This window comes from Mirounga leonina, unplaced genomic scaffold (assembly GCF_011800145.1).
Source record: "Mirounga leonina isolate KUSES-001 unplaced genomic scaffold, KU_Mleo_1.0 Mir_82, whole genome shotgun sequence".
Taxonomy (NCBI): domain Eukaryota; kingdom Metazoa; phylum Chordata; class Mammalia; order Carnivora; family Phocidae; genus Mirounga; species Mirounga leonina.
In genome coordinates this window covers 26,478,178-26,499,779 of record NW_023270825.1, presented here as the reverse complement: position 1 = coordinate 26,499,779, position 21,602 = coordinate 26,478,178, and the positions used below count along the sequence as shown (strand labels likewise).

General features: G+C 55.4%; 1 protein-coding gene across 1 annotated transcript; it reads right to left on the bottom strand.

Moving 5' to 3' along the window:
* Positions 1–866: 866 nt before the first annotated feature.
* On the bottom strand, positions 867–14,915 carry RPS6KL1 (ribosomal protein S6 kinase like 1). The gene is made up of 10 exons (XM_034992611.1): positions 14,146–14,915; positions 12,831–12,955; positions 11,867–11,959; positions 5,759–5,806; positions 5,235–5,367; positions 3,793–4,401; positions 3,342–3,431; positions 3,093–3,175; positions 1,940–2,035; positions 867–1,704 (listed from the first exon to the last, which is right to left on the bottom strand). Exons 1-10 carry the CDS (start codon positions 14,408–14,410, stop codon positions 1,594–1,596), a joined length of 1,653 nt encoding a protein of 550 aa, XP_034848502.1. The 5' UTR covers positions 14,411–14,915; the 3' UTR covers positions 867–1,593.
* Between the last annotated feature and the right edge of the window lie 6,687 nt (positions 14,916–21,602).

The window sequence follows — 21,602 nt, the reverse complement described above, 5'->3', positions numbered from 1 at the left end:
ATCCATCTCCGGGGTCACTGTGAGGATTATTAGACTAGTGTCCTGTCTCCCCCCTCCCCGCCCCGATACCATGACCCTCCTCTAGGACTTCTCTCTTTCCCACAGATCCCAGGGCCCCCTACATGCCGTCCTTTCCTCTCAGCTTCTCTGCGGGGCACAGGCTGACATGCCTTTCACTACCAGCCCTGCTTCCTACCTTCTTAGGGGACTCCAAGCTCACTCTTGAGTAGCGTGGGGCTTCTCGGGGGGAGTCTTCCAATCTCTCCCTTCTGGCAGGGCTGCTCTGGTTGCATTCAGGAGGCAAGGACACCACAGGCAATGGCAGGCTTTATTGGGGAGTAGGGGGTATGGGCAAGGCCCAGGGAAAGCAGGCGCAGGCTGTGTTCCCCCCGTGTGCCCTCTGCAGGACTGGTCTCTACCCATAGAGTTAGAGTTGGACCTTCACAGCCAGACTGGAGAAGTGTCGGAGGCGCCCCCTGGTGGTGGTGGAGACACTGGAAGGAAGGAGTTGGGGGCAGAGGTCTGGTGGAAATTTCCTTCTTAGGTGCCACACCCCAGTGACAGGATAAGCCCCGAGGGAAATCAGAGGACCCCCAAACCTGGGGAGGGGATTGTCTTTGGGGTAACTACTTACCCCAGCTCTTCAGGGACCAGAAACATTTTGCTTCTGGCTAAAAGCTTAGGCAATCATTCCAAGTGTTTTGTGAAGTCACAGTGGGCGGTGAATTGAATGGACCCTCAAGACTAAAATGCAAAATGGTAAATAGGACAAATGCCTGAGAAGGGATTGTAATGGGTACAAAGTGTGGTAGTTGCTCCAGCCTGGGGGCCCAGGGGGTAGACTCCCCTTCCCATACCCATGGGCTAGCTGGGGAAGAGAGCTCTTTATTCTGTTTTCAGAATGACTCTAAGTGCCAGAGCTGTGCCTTCCTCTCCCCTGATGCTTATCCTTATTTCTCTCTCCTGCTTGCCTTTTGTTCTCCAGTCTGAAGTCATAAGACAGGGCATGGTCAGGTTGGGGAGTGGATCATCCTGTCCCCCACCCTCCAACCCCGTGTAGGAATAGCCTGGGAGGGGGAAGAGGCCGAGTTGCACGGCTAAGATGAGCAGGCAGGGCAGCCCTGGTTTGGGTCCACTGGGGCAGTGGACCAGTATCCTGAGATGAGTCTCCAGAGATGTCCCCAGTGGGGCACATGGCCGCTCATGAGTCACGAAACCTTGCCGTCCACTCAGCAGGCGGGCAGGAGCTCAGAGCTCATGCTGCGGAAGGCACCCTGTGGCCTGGCAGGTCTGCGATCGAGGTACAGGGAGCTGTTGACTGACGGTTGGAGGATGGATGGGCGGAGGGGTCCGAGCTTCCCAGCCGGGTGGGATCTACCCCTCAGCAGAGACCAGAAAGGGTCTCCAGAGCTGGTTGGGGGATGCCCAGCCCCTTCTGGGCAGTAGCGATGGTTACGATGGTGCCCAAGAGTGGCGCTGAGCAGCTGCCACCTTTGCCTGAGGGTCACTGATTAGACGGGCCAGCTCTGAGCAGTAGAGGGGAGAGAAGATCCAGACTAGTCCAGCAGCTTCCATGACCCACTCTGCCCCCTCTTACCCCCCCAGTTTGCTCCACTGGGTAGTACTGAAAAAGGGGTGGGCCTTGAGCTTGTTGACTCCGCCGCCTCCAGCACCCAGGCGCCGGGCAGGATCAAACTGCAGCAGCTGGGGGAAAAGCCCGGGGGGTTGGCAGGCCTGCCCGGCCCCCACTCCCCAGCCTCCCGGCCCTCGGAACTCCCAGTAGTACCTGGGGGACAGGTGGTGTTCAGCCCCCAGCATACACAGATTTGTTCCCATTACAGACGTCCAGCCTGTGGGGCTATGTTGACGCCAGAGCTCTGCCCTCCCAGCACCCACCTCGCGCCAAGCAGCGGCCGCCTCTGGACCAGCCGTAGCTCACCTCAGTCAGCAGGGAGGCCGCTGGGCGACTGAGCCACTCGGGCAGCTGGAGCCGGGTGTGGGGCTGGATTCCCGAGGGGTGGCTCTGCGACAGGGCCTGGGAAGACACGGAGGGGGGCAACCCCGCAGTGTGCGCCTGCTCCCGGGGCAGCCGGGATTTACCTTCCCCGGTGTCCCGTCCCGTGGGGATGAGGCCGACGGTTGTCTTTCGCTTTGAAGCTACTGCATGCCAGGAAGATGCCTGACGCCTTATCCGTAATTTCCACGACCACCCTCAAAGTAAGTTCTGGCATCTTCATTTTAAAGGCAAGAGGCAGGCTCGGGAGGTAAAGGGACTTTTATGCTGAGTTCAGGGTTGGAACCCAGGTCCGTCTGGCTCCAGGCCTGCCAGGAGCATCGACCAGGGCAGGCACCCCGGCGGGAGCAGCACTGGAGCGCAGCGGGGACTTCTGGGGCTCGGGCGGAGCGGCAAGACGCGACCCGGTGGGAGGCCGAGGGCTAGAGAAGTGGTGGGAGGCCGAGAGGAGAGAACCCCGCTCTGGGGGCTGTCGGGGGCTAACAAGAGGGGCCAGGACAGACGTCCGGCGCCACTTCATCCGCTCCGGTCCTCTCCTGCTCGACTGCAGTCTGGCCTCGCCCTCGCTGCCTGGCCTCACCAGCCCCACGTGTGATGCTGAGCTCAGGGAGGGGCACAGAGGGCAGAGGCCGCCGTCCTTCAGCCAAAACCGGAGCTTACAGCCCCGACGGCCGTGCGGGGGGGCGGGGAAGGAGCGGTGGGGAGCAGCGGCTGGGGGGGATGAGTCAGTGGCCTTCCAGGGAAGAAGGGTTGTGTCAAATTCCACCCTCCCTCCAGACCACGCAGGGTTTCTCCTCCGGAACCCTTCTCTGACTAGCCCAGCTCAACTCCTTCACCTAAGTTGCAGTCTCGCTCGCTATAGCCACTAGTGGGGCGGGGCTGCTGGGCGTGTCCATGCCCTGGGTGGGAGGGGCTTCCCAAGGCCTCATGGCCTGCGGGGGCAGCTGCGGGGGAGGGAACGGCCAGGTCTTGGAGAACCAGGTAGCCTCAGCCCCAACCCTGGCTGGTTGGACTAAGCCGAGCCTATCCTACCCTCAGTGACACCCAGCAGGGCTCCCCACCCTGCCCCGCTACTCACGGTTCCGGTCAGCATTTCATACAGCAGAGACCCAAAGCTCCACCAGTCACAGGCTTCCGTCAGCTCAGAAATCCCACCCACCTCTGGGGGAATAAGAACACACATGTCCCAGCCTCACCCCAGAGGCCTGGTCTCCACTCTACCCCTCTGACCCAGACACGGCCCCTTCCCACTGTCACTCTTAGCCCACGGCTCAACCCACAGCGGCACCCAAGATCTCAGGCCCCCTGGCCCCTCCTCCGCTCTTGCCTGGGGCACTGTAGAGATTGTCCAAGGCCTCCCTGCAGTAGTGGGGCTCCACCTCTGCCCACTGGCCGAAATACGTGAGCCGGATGTGACCTTCTCAGCCAGTGTGTGCAGGGAGGGAAAAGGGTGGACAAAACTTGTGGTTAGTAGTCCTGGAGGAGGTGGGAGGGGACTCCAGGGCTTCCCCCAACAGGCACTGGGCAGAAACAACCAGGTTTTCCTAGGAGCTGCTGCCTTGGACTCAGGCTCAGGCTCAACCTTGGCCAACCAGACTCGGCAGAGTCCCGAGTGAAGAGGCCAGGGGGAGAGGCAGGGGGCAGCAGATAACCTCAGAAGTCCCCTGAACTTTGGAGACCTCTCCTTCGCTGGCTGGAGGCTTTGGGGACCCCATGTGAGAGGTGGGGTGGGGTGAGGACAGCCTAATCCCCCCTCCTCCCGGGCCCCGGGCACCTACCTGCCTGGTCCAAGAGCAGGTTGCGGGGATTGAGGTCTCGGCACAGCACCCCCTGCTGGTGCAGCGCCTCCAGGGCGAGCAGGGTCTCAGCCGCCCACTGCTTCACCTGCTCTTCCTTCACCCTCCAGGCGCCCCGGCCAGACCCTGGTCGGGCCCTAGCTGCTACGGGGTGGCTCGGACTTCTGCCTCGGCCACAGGCCCCCAGCACCCGGACAGCCCCCTGATGAACCCAAGGGAGCCCCCAAGAGGGCCTCACGTCCAAGCTCTGGCCAGGTCGCCGCCTGGCTTGGAGGTGCAGGCGGCCACCTGGGGACTTAAGAAGGTCCAAGGAGCAGGAAGCATGGGTCCTGGCGGAGGGGTCACCTTCAGCCTCTCTCTGGGGAGTGATGGGTGGGGCCTCCCTGGCTGGGGGAAGGCTCTGAGAAGTCCGTGGAAGCTCCCGAAGGATTCTGTCTGGCAGGCAGGTGGGTCCCAGGGGGAGCAGTGCTGGGGTCTGGAGGCCGAGGGGTGAGTTGAGCGGAGCCTTCATCCTCTCCGGGCTGGAGCCAGACCTGCCCCCAGACTGTTGGGGCTGCTCCTGGGAGAGCAGGTGGGACCAGAGCGTGCCCCCTGGGCCATGCAGAGGCGCAGTGAGCATGGGGACAGGGGAGAAGAAGAGTGTGGACACCACGTCCCCAACTCTTGCCTCCCCTCCACCCGGCATGAGCCCCCTCTCTTCCACATCTCACCTGTGCCCCCTCCCTCCTCAGCCCGGAATGCCCTCTGCTCTCCCTTTGACCCACCCAGAGGGGACCCGGCCTCGCAAGCTGGCGCAAAAAGGTGCTTAACGCCAAGGGAGTTGTAAATTATTGTTCCTGCCCGTGGTTTGGGTGGTAGGTTCACCCGTGCTCAATAGAATTTTTTACTTTTTAGGGAGAACAGTATAATGAAATTTAAGCAAGTAAAATAAAAGAAGGCCAGGCATGGACCTGCAATGACTCTATGTCATGACCCAAGGATGTGTCCCTCATTAAAAAAAAAAAATCACTGTAATAGGGTGATGGATAAGTATGTGCTCCACGGCCCTGCAGCTGTCCTCACAGCCTCAGGCACCACCATCCCCTGTGGCCACTCCAAAGAATGGGCACAGACCAGAAAAATGAAAAGAGCCCAAACTGGAGGAAGTGGTGACAACGGGGACATCTGCATCAATGCCCTCTCATGGCCCAGGACGTGACCCTCCTCCTCCAGACGTCCCCTGCCCCCCGCCTGGCGCCACCCAGAGGTCTGCCCCAGCCCGATCTGCCATCCTCCCCCCACCCTCCCCAGGAAACCTGGGTCCCCTGCTCGGCGCTGCACGTCTGGTACAAGTTACGCCCCCCTCGTGCTTGGCATTTTAAGGGGATGAAAAAGGACATGCCAAAGGCCTGAGGAGCTGACGGGGACCCCCGAGGCCCCCTCACCTTGCACGTGCTCCAGCTGCAGGAAGATGGAATCCTCACTCACGAAGTAGCGAAGCAGCTTCGTCATGTAGGGGACGCCGTGCGGGATGATGGTCAGCCGCTCCCGGTTCGCCACGTGACACCTGGACAGGCTCTGGGGGGGAGACAGGCAGGTCAGCGGGGCACAGACCAGACGGTGCCCTGCGAGGGGATGTCCTAGCCTGGCTTTAGGGGCAAACATGATAGGGGTTAGAACCCACCCCAAAGAGCAACTGCCTCCCCCAGTTCCTGACCTGGCCCTCACCCCTGCTCCCACCACAGAATCCAGGCCCTCACCCCTCTGAAACAAGGATGAGGCAGTGTGTGTGTGTCTGGGAGGCGGGGGACATGCTCAGGGGCAGAACAAGCAGCTTTTAGATTTGGAGGGAGCCTGGTCTTCAGGTACAGATTCTGGGTGGGAGGTTCCCCAGAGGGCAGGGGTTCCAAGAGTGGCGGGAAAGCTCCAGGGGGGGATGCAGGGTGGCAGGGGACTAAGTGGCACCTGCCTTTACCACGAAGGTCCCTCCGGTCGCTGGGTCCTGGACCAGCTGCACCTGCCAAGGTCCAGGAGGCACCAGTCAAGGCACAGGCTAGTTCCTGGGGCTCCAGAGTCCGAGCCCCAGCTCCCCAGGTTCCTCTCTCCAGGGCAGGCTGTAGTGGTGCAGTGTGTGCCCCTGGCCCCCCAACGAGCTGACATCAATCCTGTCCTCACCCCCCCTTCGTTAGACCTGCAGTTTTCGCTCCGGTGCCAGCCCGCAGGTCAGGCTGGGACCCCTAATCTGTCTCCAGTGCTCTCTGGGCTCACCCTTAGGGAGCCCGATCACTGTGTCTACTTTCCCATCTCCCCACTCGGCAATGAGCAATATGAGGGCAGGGACTCCCCTGTCAGCTCTCTTCCCAGAGTCCTGCACGGTGCAGGGATGTCGGAGATGCTTCATCCGCACGTGGCGCGTGGTCCCTTCTGCGGGGTTGAGGGTGTCCTGGCTGGGCGGGACCTCAGAGCCAGTCACTGCTTCTGATCTCTTATTTTACAGGTGAAGCAGCTGAGGCTTTGAGAGTGCAGCCCAAGGTCACCCATGGGCCGAGCCGTGCCCAGGAACACACAGGCTTGGCACGCTCCTTTGGGTCCCTGCCACTGCCTGCCCCTCCCCTTTTTAAAATAGTCTTCCTCTCTGGAGGCGTCTTTGGAGAACAGCCCCCTTCTCCCGTTGCTTTTGGTCCAAGGCAGCAACATGCCAATTGCTGGGTCAGGGCCTTGTTTGGAGTTGGGCCCTTGACTCATCTCTGTGGTGGGCAGGGGTGGACCCCAGCCACAGGAGAGAGCAGGAGCGTGTTGGGGCAGGAAAGCAGAAGATTTGGCCAGGTGAGGGTGGGGGCAAGACCAGCACCCTGATGTCGTGACTCCTTGGCAGTCTGCCTGCCCTGCAGACACTCCCCTTGGTGGCAGGTGGGCACCCCCCGCACCCAGCCAGGCCACAAGGCAGTGGCAAAGCCTGCATCCAAGGATCGGGGTGGGAAAGGGGCCCTGGGTTTAAATCTTGGGCAAGTGAATTGATTTTCTCATCTACCAAACAGGAATTACAAATGCCCACCTTCCCTCATTACTGGTTTGTTGAAGCATAAATAGAAAGGCCCTTTATGGGCACCTGGGTGGCTCAGCTCGGGTCAGGATCTCAGGGTCCTGGGATGGAGCCCCACATCGGGCTCCATGCTCCGCAGGGAGCCTGCTTCTCCCTCTCCCTCTGCCCCTCCCCCACTTGTTCTCTTTCTAATAAATAAAATCTTTTTTAAAAAAGGCCCGGGCGCCTGGGGGGCTCAGTTGGTTAAGCAACTGCCTTTGGCTCAGGTCATGATCCTGGAGTCCCGGGATGGAGTCCCTGCCCAGCGGGGAGTCTGCTTCTCCCTCTGACCCTCCCCCCGCATACTCTATCTCATTCTCTCTCTCTCTCAAATAAATAAATAAAATCTTTAAAAAAAATAGAAATAAAAAATACATTTAAAAAGGCCCTTTGTTTCTATAAAGGCCAGGAGAACGCCAGTTGCCACATTGGCCACATCACACTGCCTCTCTGGACCTTGTTCACCTGCAAAATGGGGTGACGGCAGGACCTGCTTTAGGTCAGGAGGACGACTCCATTCCAGCAGACACGTCTAACGGCCGCCCGCGCCTGCCACGCCACATGCCCTCCCCCGATAATCTGCACTGACTGTCCCTGACTCTTGATTTTGGCTCAGGTCATGATCTCAGGGTCAGGAGATAGAGCCCCGTATCGGGCTCTGTGCTCAGCTCGGTGTCTGCTTGGGTCCCTCCTTCCAACCCTGCACTCTCTCTCTCTCTCTCTCAAATAAATAAATCTTAAAAAAAATAAAATAAAATGCAGCACTGTTCATTGGAACATGAAATATGTGTCTGGCTAAGAGCACTTATTCTGTGCTAAATGCTTTATACAGATTACTTAATTTTAGCCCCACAGCCCTACCAGGTGAGTGTTATGAACGACCCCTTTTACTGATGAAGAAGCTGAGGTTCAGAGAGGTTGTGTTACCTATGGTCCCACTGCCAAAAAGCGGTAGAGGCGGGATTTGAAGCCAGGCAGGGATGACCCCGGAGCCCTGGAGACCGAACTACAAGGGGGGCACAGCCAGGTGACCATGGCACCTGCCCTCCCTTCGGTCTCAGCTCCCCGTCAGTGCCCTTCCGGAGGCAGCAGTGATGCCTGCCTTCTGACCGCCAGAGGTCTCTCCTCCAACAGCCAGAGATGGAACCCAGCCCGACCCCAGCTCCTTGACCAAATTTGTGCAATGTTTGAAAAAGCAAGACCGAAAACTCCGGGGTCATTTAGGAGAATCGAGTTTCCCACAAATACTGACACCCTGGATAATTCCCCACTGTCCCTTGCCAACTGGGATTCCCTACCACCTTGTCCTGGCTAAGGTCCTCTCAGAGAGTCCAAAACGCCAGCGGTGAAGGCTCCGGAAGCCAGATTTAAAACTTGATCAGTACGCTGGAACAAGTGTGTTTAAATATATATATATATTTATGTATTTTTTAATACACACTCGCGCACGCACACATCTACCTGTCTGGAAAGAAATAGACCAAAACACTAATAGCAATTATCTTGGAGCTAGGTAGGATGGTGGGGAATATATATATGGTTTTAAACTCCTTTCTCTTTCATATCTCAAGAGCAGAGGGGGCATTTCCCCCTTAAAGTAAGCAAACAAAAGAATCCCCCTCCTCTTTCGCTCAGTGCTATGGGGGACAGAACACTAGCTAGTCACTTGACCTTATGAACCTCTGTTTCATTCTCTGTAAGACAATTATTAAAATGCAGCACTGTCCAAGGGCGCCTGGGTGACTCAGTCGGTTAAACATCTGCCTTCGGCTCAGGACATCCCAGGGTCCTGGGATGGAGCCCCACATAGGGTTCCCTGCTCAGGGGGAAGACTGCTTCTCCCTCTCCCGCTCCTGCTCCCCCTGCTTGTGCTCTCTCTGTCAAATAAATAAATATAATCTTAAAAAAAAAATGCAGCTCTGTCCAAGGCGCCTAGATGGCTCAGTTGGTTGAGCATCCGACTCTTGATTTTGGCTCAGGTCATGATCTCAGGGTCGGGAGATAGAGCCCCGTACCGGGCTCTGTGCTCAGCTCGGTGTCTGCTTGGGTCCCTCCTCCCAACCCTGCACTCTCTCTCTCTCTCTCAAATAAATAAATCTTAAAAAAAAATAAATAAAATGCAGCACTGTTCATTGGAACATGAAATATGTGTCTGCACTGTCCAATACAGAAGCCATTAACCATATGAAAAGCCAACAAGTCCTTGAAACATGGTTGGGTAAATGAGAAGCAGAATATTTAATTTTAACTAATTTTAACTTCAATAGTCTTATGTGGCTAATGACTAGTGGATGGGGCTGCACAGCCTAGTGCTTTTTTCCCAGGGCAACTGAGAGGGTTTAATGCAACAGTTTCGCAAATGAGAATGTGCCTTACTCATGTCAGGTGAATGTTGCCATTTGGAAGGTAGAAGGTAGTTCTGGGTGTCCCTACTTCACCTTTTCATAAAGGGAATTTATTTTTTTTAAAGATACCCCCTGAGATCTTGGGACACGGAACAATGAAAGCTTCGGTGAAACCCATTAACACTTTCTTTAAAAATGCCCAAAGTATCAAAACCCCAGGAGGACTCTCTCATGGAGCAACCAAATCCAAAAGTTCCAAACAGATTCTCCAACTCCAAGGCCCACAGGGGCCTGGGACATGAACCAAGGGGGCAGGGCAGGGACAGGAACAAACCAGAGGACTGGTGTCCCATTAAAACCGGCACCCCCCACCCCGACTCCTTGCTGCCACGTGAGGATGTGAGCCAGCGTTTCCAGATCTTCCAATTTTGCAGGAGAAGCAGGAAATCTGGACTTCTATATGAAACCTGCCAATTTTTAAATGTTGGTAAGTAATGATAATTTTAAAAAACACCCGTGTGTTCGAGCCAAAAAAACAAGAAGTAACTTGGATGGCCTTCTTTTTCTTCCCCATCTCTGGCTCCTACATGAAGCTCAGCAAACATGTGGTGATATCTCTCAGGCCCCCCCATGCTCCCTGAGAACAAACCCCTGGGTATTCTAGCCAGAGACCTATCTAGTCCCTGATCTCCCCGCCACCTCGCAGTTTCCAGTAACCCCCTCCCCCTGCCAGTACCTCCTTAGCCCCTAGGGATCCCTTTCCCAGCCCGGTTCACCTAACAAGTGGGCATCTCCGGGGGCACTTCAGGCTTCTTGAGCAGACCCTTGGCCCCTCCCTGGCCCCGAGGGCTGCTGGCCAGGCGCTGCTCTCCTGCCAGAATCTGCCTGGGCAGGGCTGCAGAATGGAGCGCCTGTCTGCAGGGACCTGGGCCCAGGGGCCCTAACATCTCTCCTAATTTGGGGACGATGATGTTCCCGACTTGGAAATGACACAGGAAAGGGAAGCAGGATCTCAGGAGGGAGGTGGAGTAGGTAAACTGGATGCCCAAGAGAGGGTAAAAAAGGAATGAAAGAATCTCAAAACAGAATGGTTGGGCTTGGCCTTATTTTGTGCTTCCCATATGCACAGGCCTCAGAATCCTGGATTCTGAAAATGCTTTGCATATGCCGCGTGTCCTGGGGTCAAACAAATTCGGGAAATTCTATCACAGACCTCCTTCTCGGAAACTCATGGTATACATTTGCATCCTCAAAGCTCTGCAAACTCCTATAATTAAAAAAACAAAGTCACGTCACTCTAACTCCCTGTAATCCACACTGGTTGGACCTGGAACCCCCCCCCCCCCCCCCACCACCTATGGTTCTGCGGGATCCCACGCAAGGAAAAGGTGGTGGCAGTCCCCTCCGGGCCGGTCTGTGGGAGCCGCTGTCCTTGGCTGGGGCCGCACAGACGAGTGCAGTTGGAGGGAAGGCAGATGGAAGCTGGCCGGGCCTTGGCTGACAGACTGGGGCCTGTTCCAGGGACCTGGGGAAGCAGCTGGAGCGCGGCTGGGGGACGGGAAGCCTGCACGCCTCCCCGCCCCCCTTGTCACTAGCATTTAGGGCCATCAAACGCATATCAAATGTTTCAGCGTGTGCCAGGCCTTTCCCAAAAGTTATTTCATTTTAGTTCCCACATGCCCCCGTGGGGGGGAGGATTCTTATCCCGCTCACAGATGAGGAAACGAACGGGGAGGTGAAGGGGTTTGCTGTGGCCACACTGCGTGCAGCAGGCGTCCTCTGTGAGCCACGGGCCCAGCAAAATCCCCCGATGAGTGTTTAAATTACAGATGCCAGGGCTCAACGCTGGAAATTCTGCCTCCACGGGCCTGGGGTGGGGCCCAGGAATCCCTATTTAGGAAGCTCCCCAGGTGATTCTGATGAACAGCCAATCTGAGAAAGACCCACGTTAGCAACTACTCAGGTGTGGCCTGGGTTGGGGCAGAGGGCAACCGAATATTGGCTCAGATCTCATTTGACTCAACTGTCTGTCCTTCTGGATCCCCCACTCTGAGGAGTGTCCCGTACAAGTTGGGATGTCGGCTCCTATCTCCCTTCCTGCCCCACATTAAGAGAAAAGGCCTTAGACGGCGTCAGGATGCGGGGGAAGGCAGGAGGGGATGGGCAGAGCTGCTGAGGCCCCTCTGGGGGCCGGGACCCTCAGCAGGACAGGCTTCTGGAGAGGAGTGTACACTCGCACCAAACAAACTCCTCGGCAGGACTTGGAGACAGCCCTGGGGCGCAGAGGGAGGGTGGGTGGGGGCCTGTGGGAAGCGGGAGGGGGAGTGAGCAGGGCCATGTGCGCTGGCCGGGAGCCCTGGGCATTGCTTCTCCGGCTTCTGTCTTGAGCCTCTAAGGGAGTGGCTGTCTGTCTGAGCTCCAGGCTATGGAAAAGGGACCATTTGCCTCTTCTGTTCCCCTTTTCCTCTCCAGGACCTGACTGACGTGTGCTGGGCTGGGAGGAGGGTGGGGAGCCAATGGACACAGCTACTCTCCTCCCCTGGGGCCCTCCGACCCCTTTCCAGCCCCTTCTCCTCCCCCACCACCCCCATCTGCCTGCCCCATCTCCTTCAGCACCAAAACCGTGGCTGTCAGCTCACAGCTCACTCACCTTCTCGATGACCCCAACCACCTTGCAGCCCCTCAGCTGCTCCAGGGCAGAGCTCAGTGTGCGGATGGGCCGGAGCCTCAGGCTGCTGAAACCCTGCAGAGGTGGGAGACAGAACCCACAGACTCAGGGCCCAGCCCTCCTCAGGCACTGCCTTCTCACCGGGCCCTCCCCAGCTGCCAAAAGAGCAGTGGGCACTAGGGGCAGAACTGGGGTCCACGGAGCACCCACCTCACAGGGAGCAGACAAGCTGGCCCTGACTGGCAGGGCCCCCCCTCGGTCCCAGGTGACCACACTGCCCTCTACACTCGGCGCCCCCCACCAGCCCTCCTCCAAGGCCCAGGGGAGTCCTCAGGCTTCAGATCCCCTGTCTTGAAAGCCCCACCCATAGGAGGCAGGTGCTCCCAGGGGTGGGGAAATAACCCAGGGACATGAGGGTCTCAGGGAACATGCCTGGAAGACCCAGGCATGTGGCTCGGGCACCTGCTTTGGGGAAAAGCAGCCTAATAAGATGCAGAAGAAAAAATACATTTCCAGCACTGTGGTGTCGATCGAAAAACTCCGAGTATAAGTGGACCCACGCAGTTCAAACCTGTTCAAGGGTCAACTGTGCTCACCCAAACTTCAACCCATTCAAATTTCAACAGACATGGGAAACTTGGAGTGTGTACACATGGAGCTTACATATGAGCCGTGCATGAGAGTCTGGAGGTGTGTGTGTGTTTACCCTGTGCGGGGGTGAGACTGGCCTGGAGACAATGTGCTAAGGGTTCGGAGATGAAGGAACTAGTTGAGTGTGGGAGACGGAGGGAGCCAGCAGAATGGCAGGGAGACAGCCCTGTCCCTGGCATGCACACAGCCCAGGACAGGAGGTGAGAGCCCTCTGGCCCATGGGGGGCAGGGGGCCTCGCTCTCTCCTCTCCCCCCCCCCCAGAGCCGTCAGGCCTTTGGGGAGCGGTCTCCTCACCGTGCCGGGGCCGGCCCCACCGCCCAGGGTCTTCTGCAGGTGGCAGGTGAAGATCTCCTCGGCCCGCCGCAGGTACTTGGTAATTTTCAGCTTCACAGCCTCGCATCGCTCCTTGTTGGGGTCGACTGTGGGGTGAGGGAGTCACCAGGACCCACCCTGGCCCCGCGGGGGGGCTGGGGCTCCGGCGCCCACTGCCCGCCCTCTGCCCTCTGCAGGAGAGAGCGCCTGCTTCTGAGGCTGGTGTGCAGACAGTGCCCTGCCCGCCCCCGTCCCCCTCCCCACCCAGCCTTCCTCTGGGCGGGAGTCTGGCAGGTGCGGCCGCAGAAGGAAGATGGGGGGAGAGGCTGGGAACGGTGGTCACAGGTGGCACCCCCCCACCTCACTGGCTGCCATCACACCCCGGGAAGGAAGAGAGGGGGATTCCGGGGTCTGTTTTCAGAGCAGGAGACAGAAGCTCCCAGAGAACAGCCCTCTGCCTTCTCTGAGACCCAGTGTGAAAAGGCCGGAGTGGGGACCAGGATTGGAAGAGGAACAGATTCACTGGGCAGTCGGAAGCCCCGGCGTTGGCTGGGCTCCGTGGCGGGGGTGGGGGAGTGAGGGGGGAGGAAGTGTGAAGCAGGGCCCGACTCCTACCCCCCCACTGCCCTCAGGGGTCTCCACCTGGCCTCTCCCCTGCAGGCACAATGCCCCACTTTGCCCTAAACAGGCTGCTCTCTCTCTCTCTCTCACCAGATGGCCCTTCATTTTGACTTCTAGAAAATACCCTATGCTGGCCTAGCCTGGCGTCCCTTTCCCTCTTTTCTCCCCTCATTTCTTCCTCATTGCTCTTCCCACCAGAGAGGGAATTATCCAACATTAAACTCATCAGTCTCCCCCCTGGTGATGCAAGCCCCCAGGACAGGAGCCCCGCTCGCTCCAGGGACGTACGGGGTCAGCGCCCAGCCTCTGGATCCCCAACTGTTCAAGCCTCAGCTCTGCCACTGAGAGCTATGGAAACTTAAGCAAGTAATTTAACTGCCTGGTGCCTCGGTTTTCACATCTGGAAAATAGGAATAAAAATAGTTCCTATATACGACATCAACAACGTATGTAATCATTTCCATTACTGTGAGGTTCAAATGAGTTAATACAGGTAAAGCCCTTAGACCAGGGTCCGGCATACAGGAACCACTCACACAGGCCTTGCTGCCCTTGCCACAGGCCTGCGGGGCCAGCCTAGAGCCTTGCTCACTCAGCACAGACGGACAGAGGATGGGGGGGAGCCCCAAGCCCGCCCTGCCCCAGCAGCTCCCGCCCCTGGCCCCCCGGGCCTCACCGTGCACACCCCGCAGCAGCAGGTCCACGCCGTTCTGGTAGTGGTTGAAGGCTGCCTCGTAGTCCTCACTGACATCGCGCTCCAGGGCCAGCCGGATCTGCGTGGCTGCATCCACCAGGTAGTCGCGCTTGGTCACGTCAGGGGCCCCGGGGGCCACCAGGTTGCGAATCTGCTCCAGGTACACGCGGGCCTGGGACCGTGCTCGGGAGCAAGGCTCAGGCTCCAGGCCAGGGCCCGGGGGACACTCGCAGGCCACCAGGCTCATGGCTGCTTGCCCTGTGGCGGTGACCTGAAATCAATAGACGCCCTGGGGAGGCCCCGGCGGCGAACAACAGCCCATCGGTACCCTGGCTTCCTCCGCTGAAAACTGGGAGACTAATACCTCCAAGGGCTGGAGGGATCAGAGCTAGTGCGGGTAACATCCCTCTACGGGGCCAGACCTTTTCTAAATGGTGATAATAGAATAATAACATGCTCAGGGCTCTTCCTTTCAATTCAAATTCACATCAACAGGTATTTCTTGAGCACTGGAGAGAGCTGAGGACATCTGTGATGCAGAACTGCCTTCCTGGGGTCTCACAAACTAGTGTCTAGCACATGTAAACATATGTCGGCCACACACCAAGGCTGTTCCTCACACTGTTCCCTCCATCCTGCCTATTCTCCTGGTCATACTCCTCCTACACGAATCTCATTTATCCTTCAGGGTTCAGCTCAGTGGCACCTCCCTGAACAGGAGAGATTGCCCCCACCTTATTTAATTCCCTTTGGTGCCGAGGTCAGCAAGTGAGGACCGCCCCCCCCCCACCCCCCCACCCGAGCCTGGCAGAGAGTTAGGCACAAGGCCTGGCCTTAAACCTGTGGGCAAATGAAATGACCTAGTGACAGATTCTGGATCGATGTAGAAGGAGGGCAGAGCCAACCAGGCCCCAGGGAGGCAGCGGCACTCTCCTAGCTCCGTCTGAGTAAGCCAGGGGGCCACGTGGCCTCCCAGGACCTAGCAGCTTATCCCTAGCAGGGATAAGAGCAGTGGCTTCAGGAAAGGAAAGGGCTCTGGAGAGGTCCACAGAGCTGCCCCTACACCTCCGCCCCCAGCCTCAGTGGCACCTGTGTTCTCGCAGGCCCCACTGAGAAGGGCAGGGCCTGAACTTCCAAGACTAGGTCACCTCTGCCTCTGTGGAGAGAGGGAATAGATAGAACAGGATGGGGAGTGGGGCGGGGAGGGAAACCGACATCCCCCAGGCCAGCGGGAAGCTGAGCTCCGGCCAGGATGCGGCCACGGGGTGGAGGGAAGGAGAGAGGGAAGCCGCACCCTCCTTGCTCCGCCCAGCCCCCCGGGACCCGCAGCTCGGAGGCCTGTGCTGGGGCGGGCGGGCGCCAAGGCCGAGGGGCTGGGCTGCTCGAGTCAGGCCACCGGGCCACCCCGCCGGGTTGGGTCCCCCGGGGCAGGACTGCGGGGCCGCGCCTGGACCCGGGAAGCGGAGCGCCCAGCCCGCGAGTCCCGGCACGCAAGGTGCGCCACCCGGCGCGGTGGGACCGAGGGAAGCTGCGGGAGTGAGAGGAGGGGCCGCCCGCGCCTGGAGGACCGGGGCCCGGAGGAGGAGCCGGGCAAACCCCGTACCTGCCCGAGCCAGGAGCTCGGTCCGCGCGGTCGGACCTACCCCTGCCGCCACCGCCCCTCGAGCGGGAGGCCGTGCACCACCCCGCAGCCTTGCGCCCTCCAGCCAGGTGCAGGGGCCTGGCCGGGTGCAGCCTGGCCATTGGCTGCGGATGAGCTCATCCTCCAGCGTTAGAATAAACCGCCAATCAGCACCCGGCTCCGTTTCTGACGGCTCTTAAAGCCCCAGCATCCGCAAAGCCGGACTCCGGGAGAGGGAGTGAAGGGGGAAGGGGGGCGGTCCGTAATCACCTAGGGCTGCGGGAGAGCCTGCTTCCGCAATCGAAGCCAACTAGGGGCGCAGGGGTGGCTCAGTCGGTTGAGCTGGGACTCTTGGTTTCAGCTCAGGTCATGCTCTCAGGGTCCCGATCCAGCTCTGGGAGGGCTCCATGCTCAGCGAGGAGTCTGCTTGAGATTCTGTCTCTCCCTCTCCCTCTGCGCCTCCCCCTGCTCGCACTGGGGCACTCTCTGTCTCTCTCTCTAAAAATAATTAATTAAAAAAAAAAAAAGAAATCTAGGTCGACTAGAAAACATGCATGCCACTTCTGGGACTTTTCTCATTCATTATTTCATTCGTTCGTTCAACTATTTAATACTTCTGTACTGAGACACGACTATGCAGGAGGAACGAGATGCTGAGACACAGCGCTGGAACAGACAGCCTCTGCTCACGTCTTCGGGGGTTTACAGTCTAGGGAGGGATCTAGGGATTAAAGAACTAAAGAATACAGTTGATGGTTCATTCCAGTTGTGATCAGAGCTGCATCAGAGAAGCACCACAGGGCCTATGAGACTTACAACAAGGGGAATGACCTGGTCTGGGGGTCAGAAGGCTTTCTGGAGGAAGTGATATCTGAACTGGGCATACAGACCTCACTTTCTCCGCCTCCCCCCCCCCCCCCCCCCCCCCCCCGCAGTGCTGCACTCATACTCTCCTTAGTGCACTGTCTCTCCCCTAGATATCTTATCATCCAGGTCCCCTTTCCTGAACCCCAACACCTCCTCCTCTATCCTCATTCCCAGTCGGAGACATGCTTCCTCCTTCCCTTGAAAACACCGGAGCTCTCTTCTTCTGTTTGCTCTCTGCCCACCAGCCAGGTCTGCACCCACATACTGCCTCCCCTTACCACAGATGACCTGTCTGTGCCCCATCAAAGGCCAGCCTTCCACTTGGGATCAGCCCCGTCCTATCACCTACTCAAGGAACCATTCCAGCAATTCTCCCCTCTCTGTCCTGCATCATTAATTTTTGGCTCCCACCAGATCATTCTCATCTGATACAATCATAATGCTGATTCTAAACACTTTTAAAGCAAAACAAGAAAACAAAACAAAACAAAACCACTCTTGGCCTCACTTCTCCCTTTATCCACCACCCTAGGTTTGTAGCAAAGCTCCTTGAAAGAGAGGTCTATGCTCGCCCTCTCATTTCTCTTCTCCTACTCTTTCTTGAACCTGCTCTGATGAGGCTTTCTTCTTCAACATTCCTCTGAAATTGCTCTTGGTCAGGCCACTGGAGTGGCTCAGTTGGTTAAGTAGCTGACTCTTGATTTGGCTCAGGCCATGATCTCAGGGTCATGAGACTGAGCTCTGTGTGGGGCTTCGAGTGGGGTCCTGCGCTGGGCATGGAGTCTGCTTAAGATTCTCTTTCCCTCCGCCCCTCCTCCCACTGCTCACTCACTCTCACTCTCAAAAAAAAGGGGGGGACACCTGTGTGTCTCGTCGGTTGAGCATCAGACTCTTGGTTTCAGCTCAGGTCATGATCTCATGGGTTGTGGGATCGAGCCCCACATCAGCCTCCACACTCAGTGGGGAGTTGACTCGAGATTCTCTCCCTCTCCCTCTGCCCCTCCCCCGCTCTCTCTCTCAAATAAATAAATAAATAAGTAAAATCTTAAAAAAAAAAATGAAATTACTCTTGGTCAAGTTACCAGTGACCTCCTGGTTGCTAAACCCAATGGTCATTGCTTGGTCTTCACTTTCCTTGACCTCTCAGAAGCATCCAACCCAGGTGATCATGCCTTTCTCCCTAGGCTTCTGGAACCCACACTCTCCTGGTTGCCTCCTGTTTCACTAGCAGCCCCTTCCCAGTTTCCTTTGATGGCTCTTCTCCTCCTCTCCAGCTTCTGAATGTTACAGTGACCCAGGGTTTAGTCCTTGATGTTTTCCTTCCCTCTACCTTTATTGTCTTTTTTTTTTTTTTTAAGATTTTGTTTATTTATTTGACAGAGAGAATGAGAGAGTACGAGCAGGTAGAGGGGCAGAGGAAGAGGGAGAAGCAGGCTCCCCGCTGAGCAGGGAGCCCAGTGCAGGGCTTGATTCCAGGACCCTGGGATCATGACCTGAGCTAAAGGCAGACGCTTAACCGACTGAGCCACCCAGACACCTCTATCCTTACTGTCTTGATGAGGATTGCATGTAGTCTTATGATTTTAAACAGCATTCTTCTATATGCTGATGGTTCTGTATATCTATTTATCTATTTACAGATATCTTCTTTTTTTTTAAAGATTTTATTTATTTATTTATATATTTGAGAGAGAGAGAGAAACAGCATGAGAGGGGAGAGGGTCAGAGGGAGAAGCAGGCTCCCCACTGAGCCGGGAGCCTGATGTGGGGCTTGATTCCAGGACTCCGGGATCATGACCTGAGCTGAAGGCAGTTGCTTAACCAACTGAGCCACCCAGGCGCCCCTTTACAGATATCTTCTATCTTCTGTATCTATTAGCCTTCGCCTCTCTACCAGACTTAAATATTTAATAGTCTAATAAAACATCTCAAATTCAACACGTCCAGAACTAAAGTTTTAAAACACAGCCTACAGAATTGGAGAAAACATCTGTAAATCATTTATCTGATAAGGGTCTAGCATCCAGAATATAACAAGAACCCTTACTATTCAACAATAAAATGACAAATAATCCAATTTAAAAGAGGCAAGGGATTTGAGTAAACACTTCTTCAGAGAAGATATACAAATGGCCAATAAGCACTTGAGAAGATACTCAATATAGTTAGTCATTAGGGGAATACAAATTAAAACCACAATGAGATACCACGTCATATCCACTAGGATGGCTATGATTAAAAAAGATAGACAATAGCAAGTATTGACAAGGATCTGGGGAAGTTGGAACTATGACACATTGCTGGTCAGAGTGTAAAATGTTGCAGCTACTTTGGAAAGCAATTTGAAAGTTCTTCAGAAAAGAGTTACCATATGACCTAGCAATCCACTAATGGGTCTCTCTATACTCAAGAAAACTGAACACATATGTTCACATGAAAACTTACACTGGATGTTTATAGTGGCATCATTCATAATAGTCAAAAAGTGGAAATAATCCAAACATCCATCAACTGATGAATAGATAAATAAAATATGGCATATCCATATAATGGAATATTATCCAGCCATAAAAATAATGAAGTACGGATGGGCGGGTGAACCTTGAAAACATTATGCTGAGTAAAAGAAAGCAGACACAAAATACTACATATTTTATGAGTTCATTTATATAAAATTTCGACAACAGGCAAGTCCATAGGGACAGAAAATAGATTTCAGGGAGAGGGGAATGGGGGAGTGGCTAAAGAATATGGATTCCTTTTCCAGTTCAGCAAATGTCCTGGAATTAGTGAGATGGTTGCAACATTTGTCAATATACTAAGAACCACCAAATTCACATGTTTTTAAAAGATTTTATTTATTTGTCAGAAAGAGAGAATGCGAGTGCTCAAGCTGGGGGAGCGGCAGGCAGAGGGAGAAACAGGCTCTCTGCTGAGCAAGGAGCCTGATGTGAGGCTCCATCCCAGGACCCTGGGTTCAGGATCAGAGCTGAAGGCAGACACTTAACTGACTGAGCCACCCAGGCGTCCCACAAATTCACATTTAAAGAAGTGAATGGTATGTGAATTCGATCTCAATTTAAAAATTATCATAAGGAAAAAGAAAAACTGAATTCTTGATCCTCCCTGACCTGAAACCTCCATCTAAAGCCTCTTCCAGCTCCATCCTTCCAATTGCTCAGGCCCAAAATTTGGGAGCCATCCTGGCTTCTCCTATTTTCTCACACTCTATATCCAATCCATTAGAATGTGATACTGGTTTTTCCCACAAAACATATCCAGACTTGGGGCGCCTGGGTGGCTCAGTTGGTTGAGCGACTGCCTTCGGCTCAGGTCATGATCCTGGAGTCCCGGGATCGAGTCCCGCATCGGGCTCCCTGCTCGGCGGGGAGTCTGCTTCTCCCTCTGACCCTCCCCCCTCTCATGCTCTCTGTCTCTCATTCTCTCTCTCTCAAATAAAAAAATAAAATCTTAAAAAAAAAAAAAGAAATATATATATATATATCCAGACTCTGAGCACTGCTCACCCCCTCCGCTTCTCAACTCCACCTCCACTGGTATGACGTTGGTAGGGGCATCTTCATCACATACATGATTTACTGTTGGAGATTCCTCCTGGCTTCCTGTTTCTACCACCGCCACCCTCAAGGCAATCCTCAACACTGCGTCAGGGGATCCTTTCAAAGCACAGGTCAGAGCCTGTCCCTCTTCTGCTCCAAAGTCTGCAAGGGCTCCCATCCTTCTACTGAGAAAAACTCCAAGTCTCTACTATGACCTCCAAGGCTCTCATGGTCACCCTTCTCCATTATTTCTGCAGCTTCATCTCCTTCCAGCCTCACTCACTCAACACCAGCCACTCAGGCTTCCTTGTTGCTTCTGGAACATACCTGGCAGCTCCCACCCCCAGAGCCCTTGCCTTGCAGCTATCCTCTCCCTGGAATAGTCTGCCTTTGGCCCTCTGCCTGGTAAACCCTAGCCTTGCTTCAAGTCATTGCCCTGCTGTCCTTTCTTGAGAGACCCACTCTGACTACACCCGCCCAACACCCCATCTCCCTTACCCTGTTTCGCTTCTGTCCCACTGTACTCAACCCCATTAGCATGCAATATCATTTACTTACTTCTCTATCTTTATGTTCTTTCCTTGCCTCCAGGTAAGATCCACATGGGCAAGGGCCTTTATCTGCTTTGTTCACTGACTTACGCCAAGTGGCTATAACTGCATCTGGTCATAGTATTGCTCCATAAACATTTGCTGAATGAATGAATGAGCTCCGAAGGATGAGAAAGAAATAACCAGGAGAAGTATTGGGAGAAGGCAGTGCAGGAGAATGTTCTGGGCAGAGAAACGGTGTGCATAAATGCCTCAACAAATTCAGGGAGAAAAAGAACATTTGCACATTAAACAAATGGCACGGCATAAAACTGATTAAATTTAATTCTCATTCATGATAAGAACAAACGGTTTACGTAACAACTCTAAACAAACTTGCGAACTGACTTCTTAACTTGATAAAGGGTTATCTGCCCGAAACTTAGGGCAAACAGCATATGTTATGGTGGTGCATTAGAAGGTTTCCCACAGTCCACATGTCCTTCTGGCATATGGTAGGATCACACTGCTCTGCCCCTTTGGAAGGGGCTTGGCCATGGGACTGGCTTTGAAATGCTAATGGACAGAACTAGAGTGACTTGCGCTTAACTCACCCAGGCCCTTCCCTCCTGCTACCAGGGTGATCGCTAAGGCACGGTCCCTGCAGGCATGAGGCCTCCATCAGCCTGAGTCTCTGAGAAACAACAAGGAACGCCTCCCTGCCCCATGACTTGTGCTGGACGAGAGGTGTAAGTGAGAAGTGAATTTGAACAAGAAACAAAATTATTGCGTAAAGCACAAGATTTGGGATTGTTTGTCATGGCAGCCTACCCTGACCTATCTGGAATGTTACGCCCAGTG

Coding starts and splice junctions, on each gene's coding strand:
- RPS6KL1 (XM_034992611.1), bottom strand. CDS start 14,410: ATGAGCCTGGTGGCCTGCGAGTGTCCCCCGGGCCCTGGCCTGGAGCCT. Junction 12,956..14,145: donor GCTGCTGCGGGGTGTGCACG/GTGAGGCCCGGG, acceptor CTCACCCCACAG/TCGACCCCAACAAGGAGCGA. Junction 2,036..3,092: donor ATGAAATGCTGACCGGAACC/GTGAGTAGCGGG, acceptor GTGTCTTCCCAG/GCCCTGTCGCAGAGCCACCC.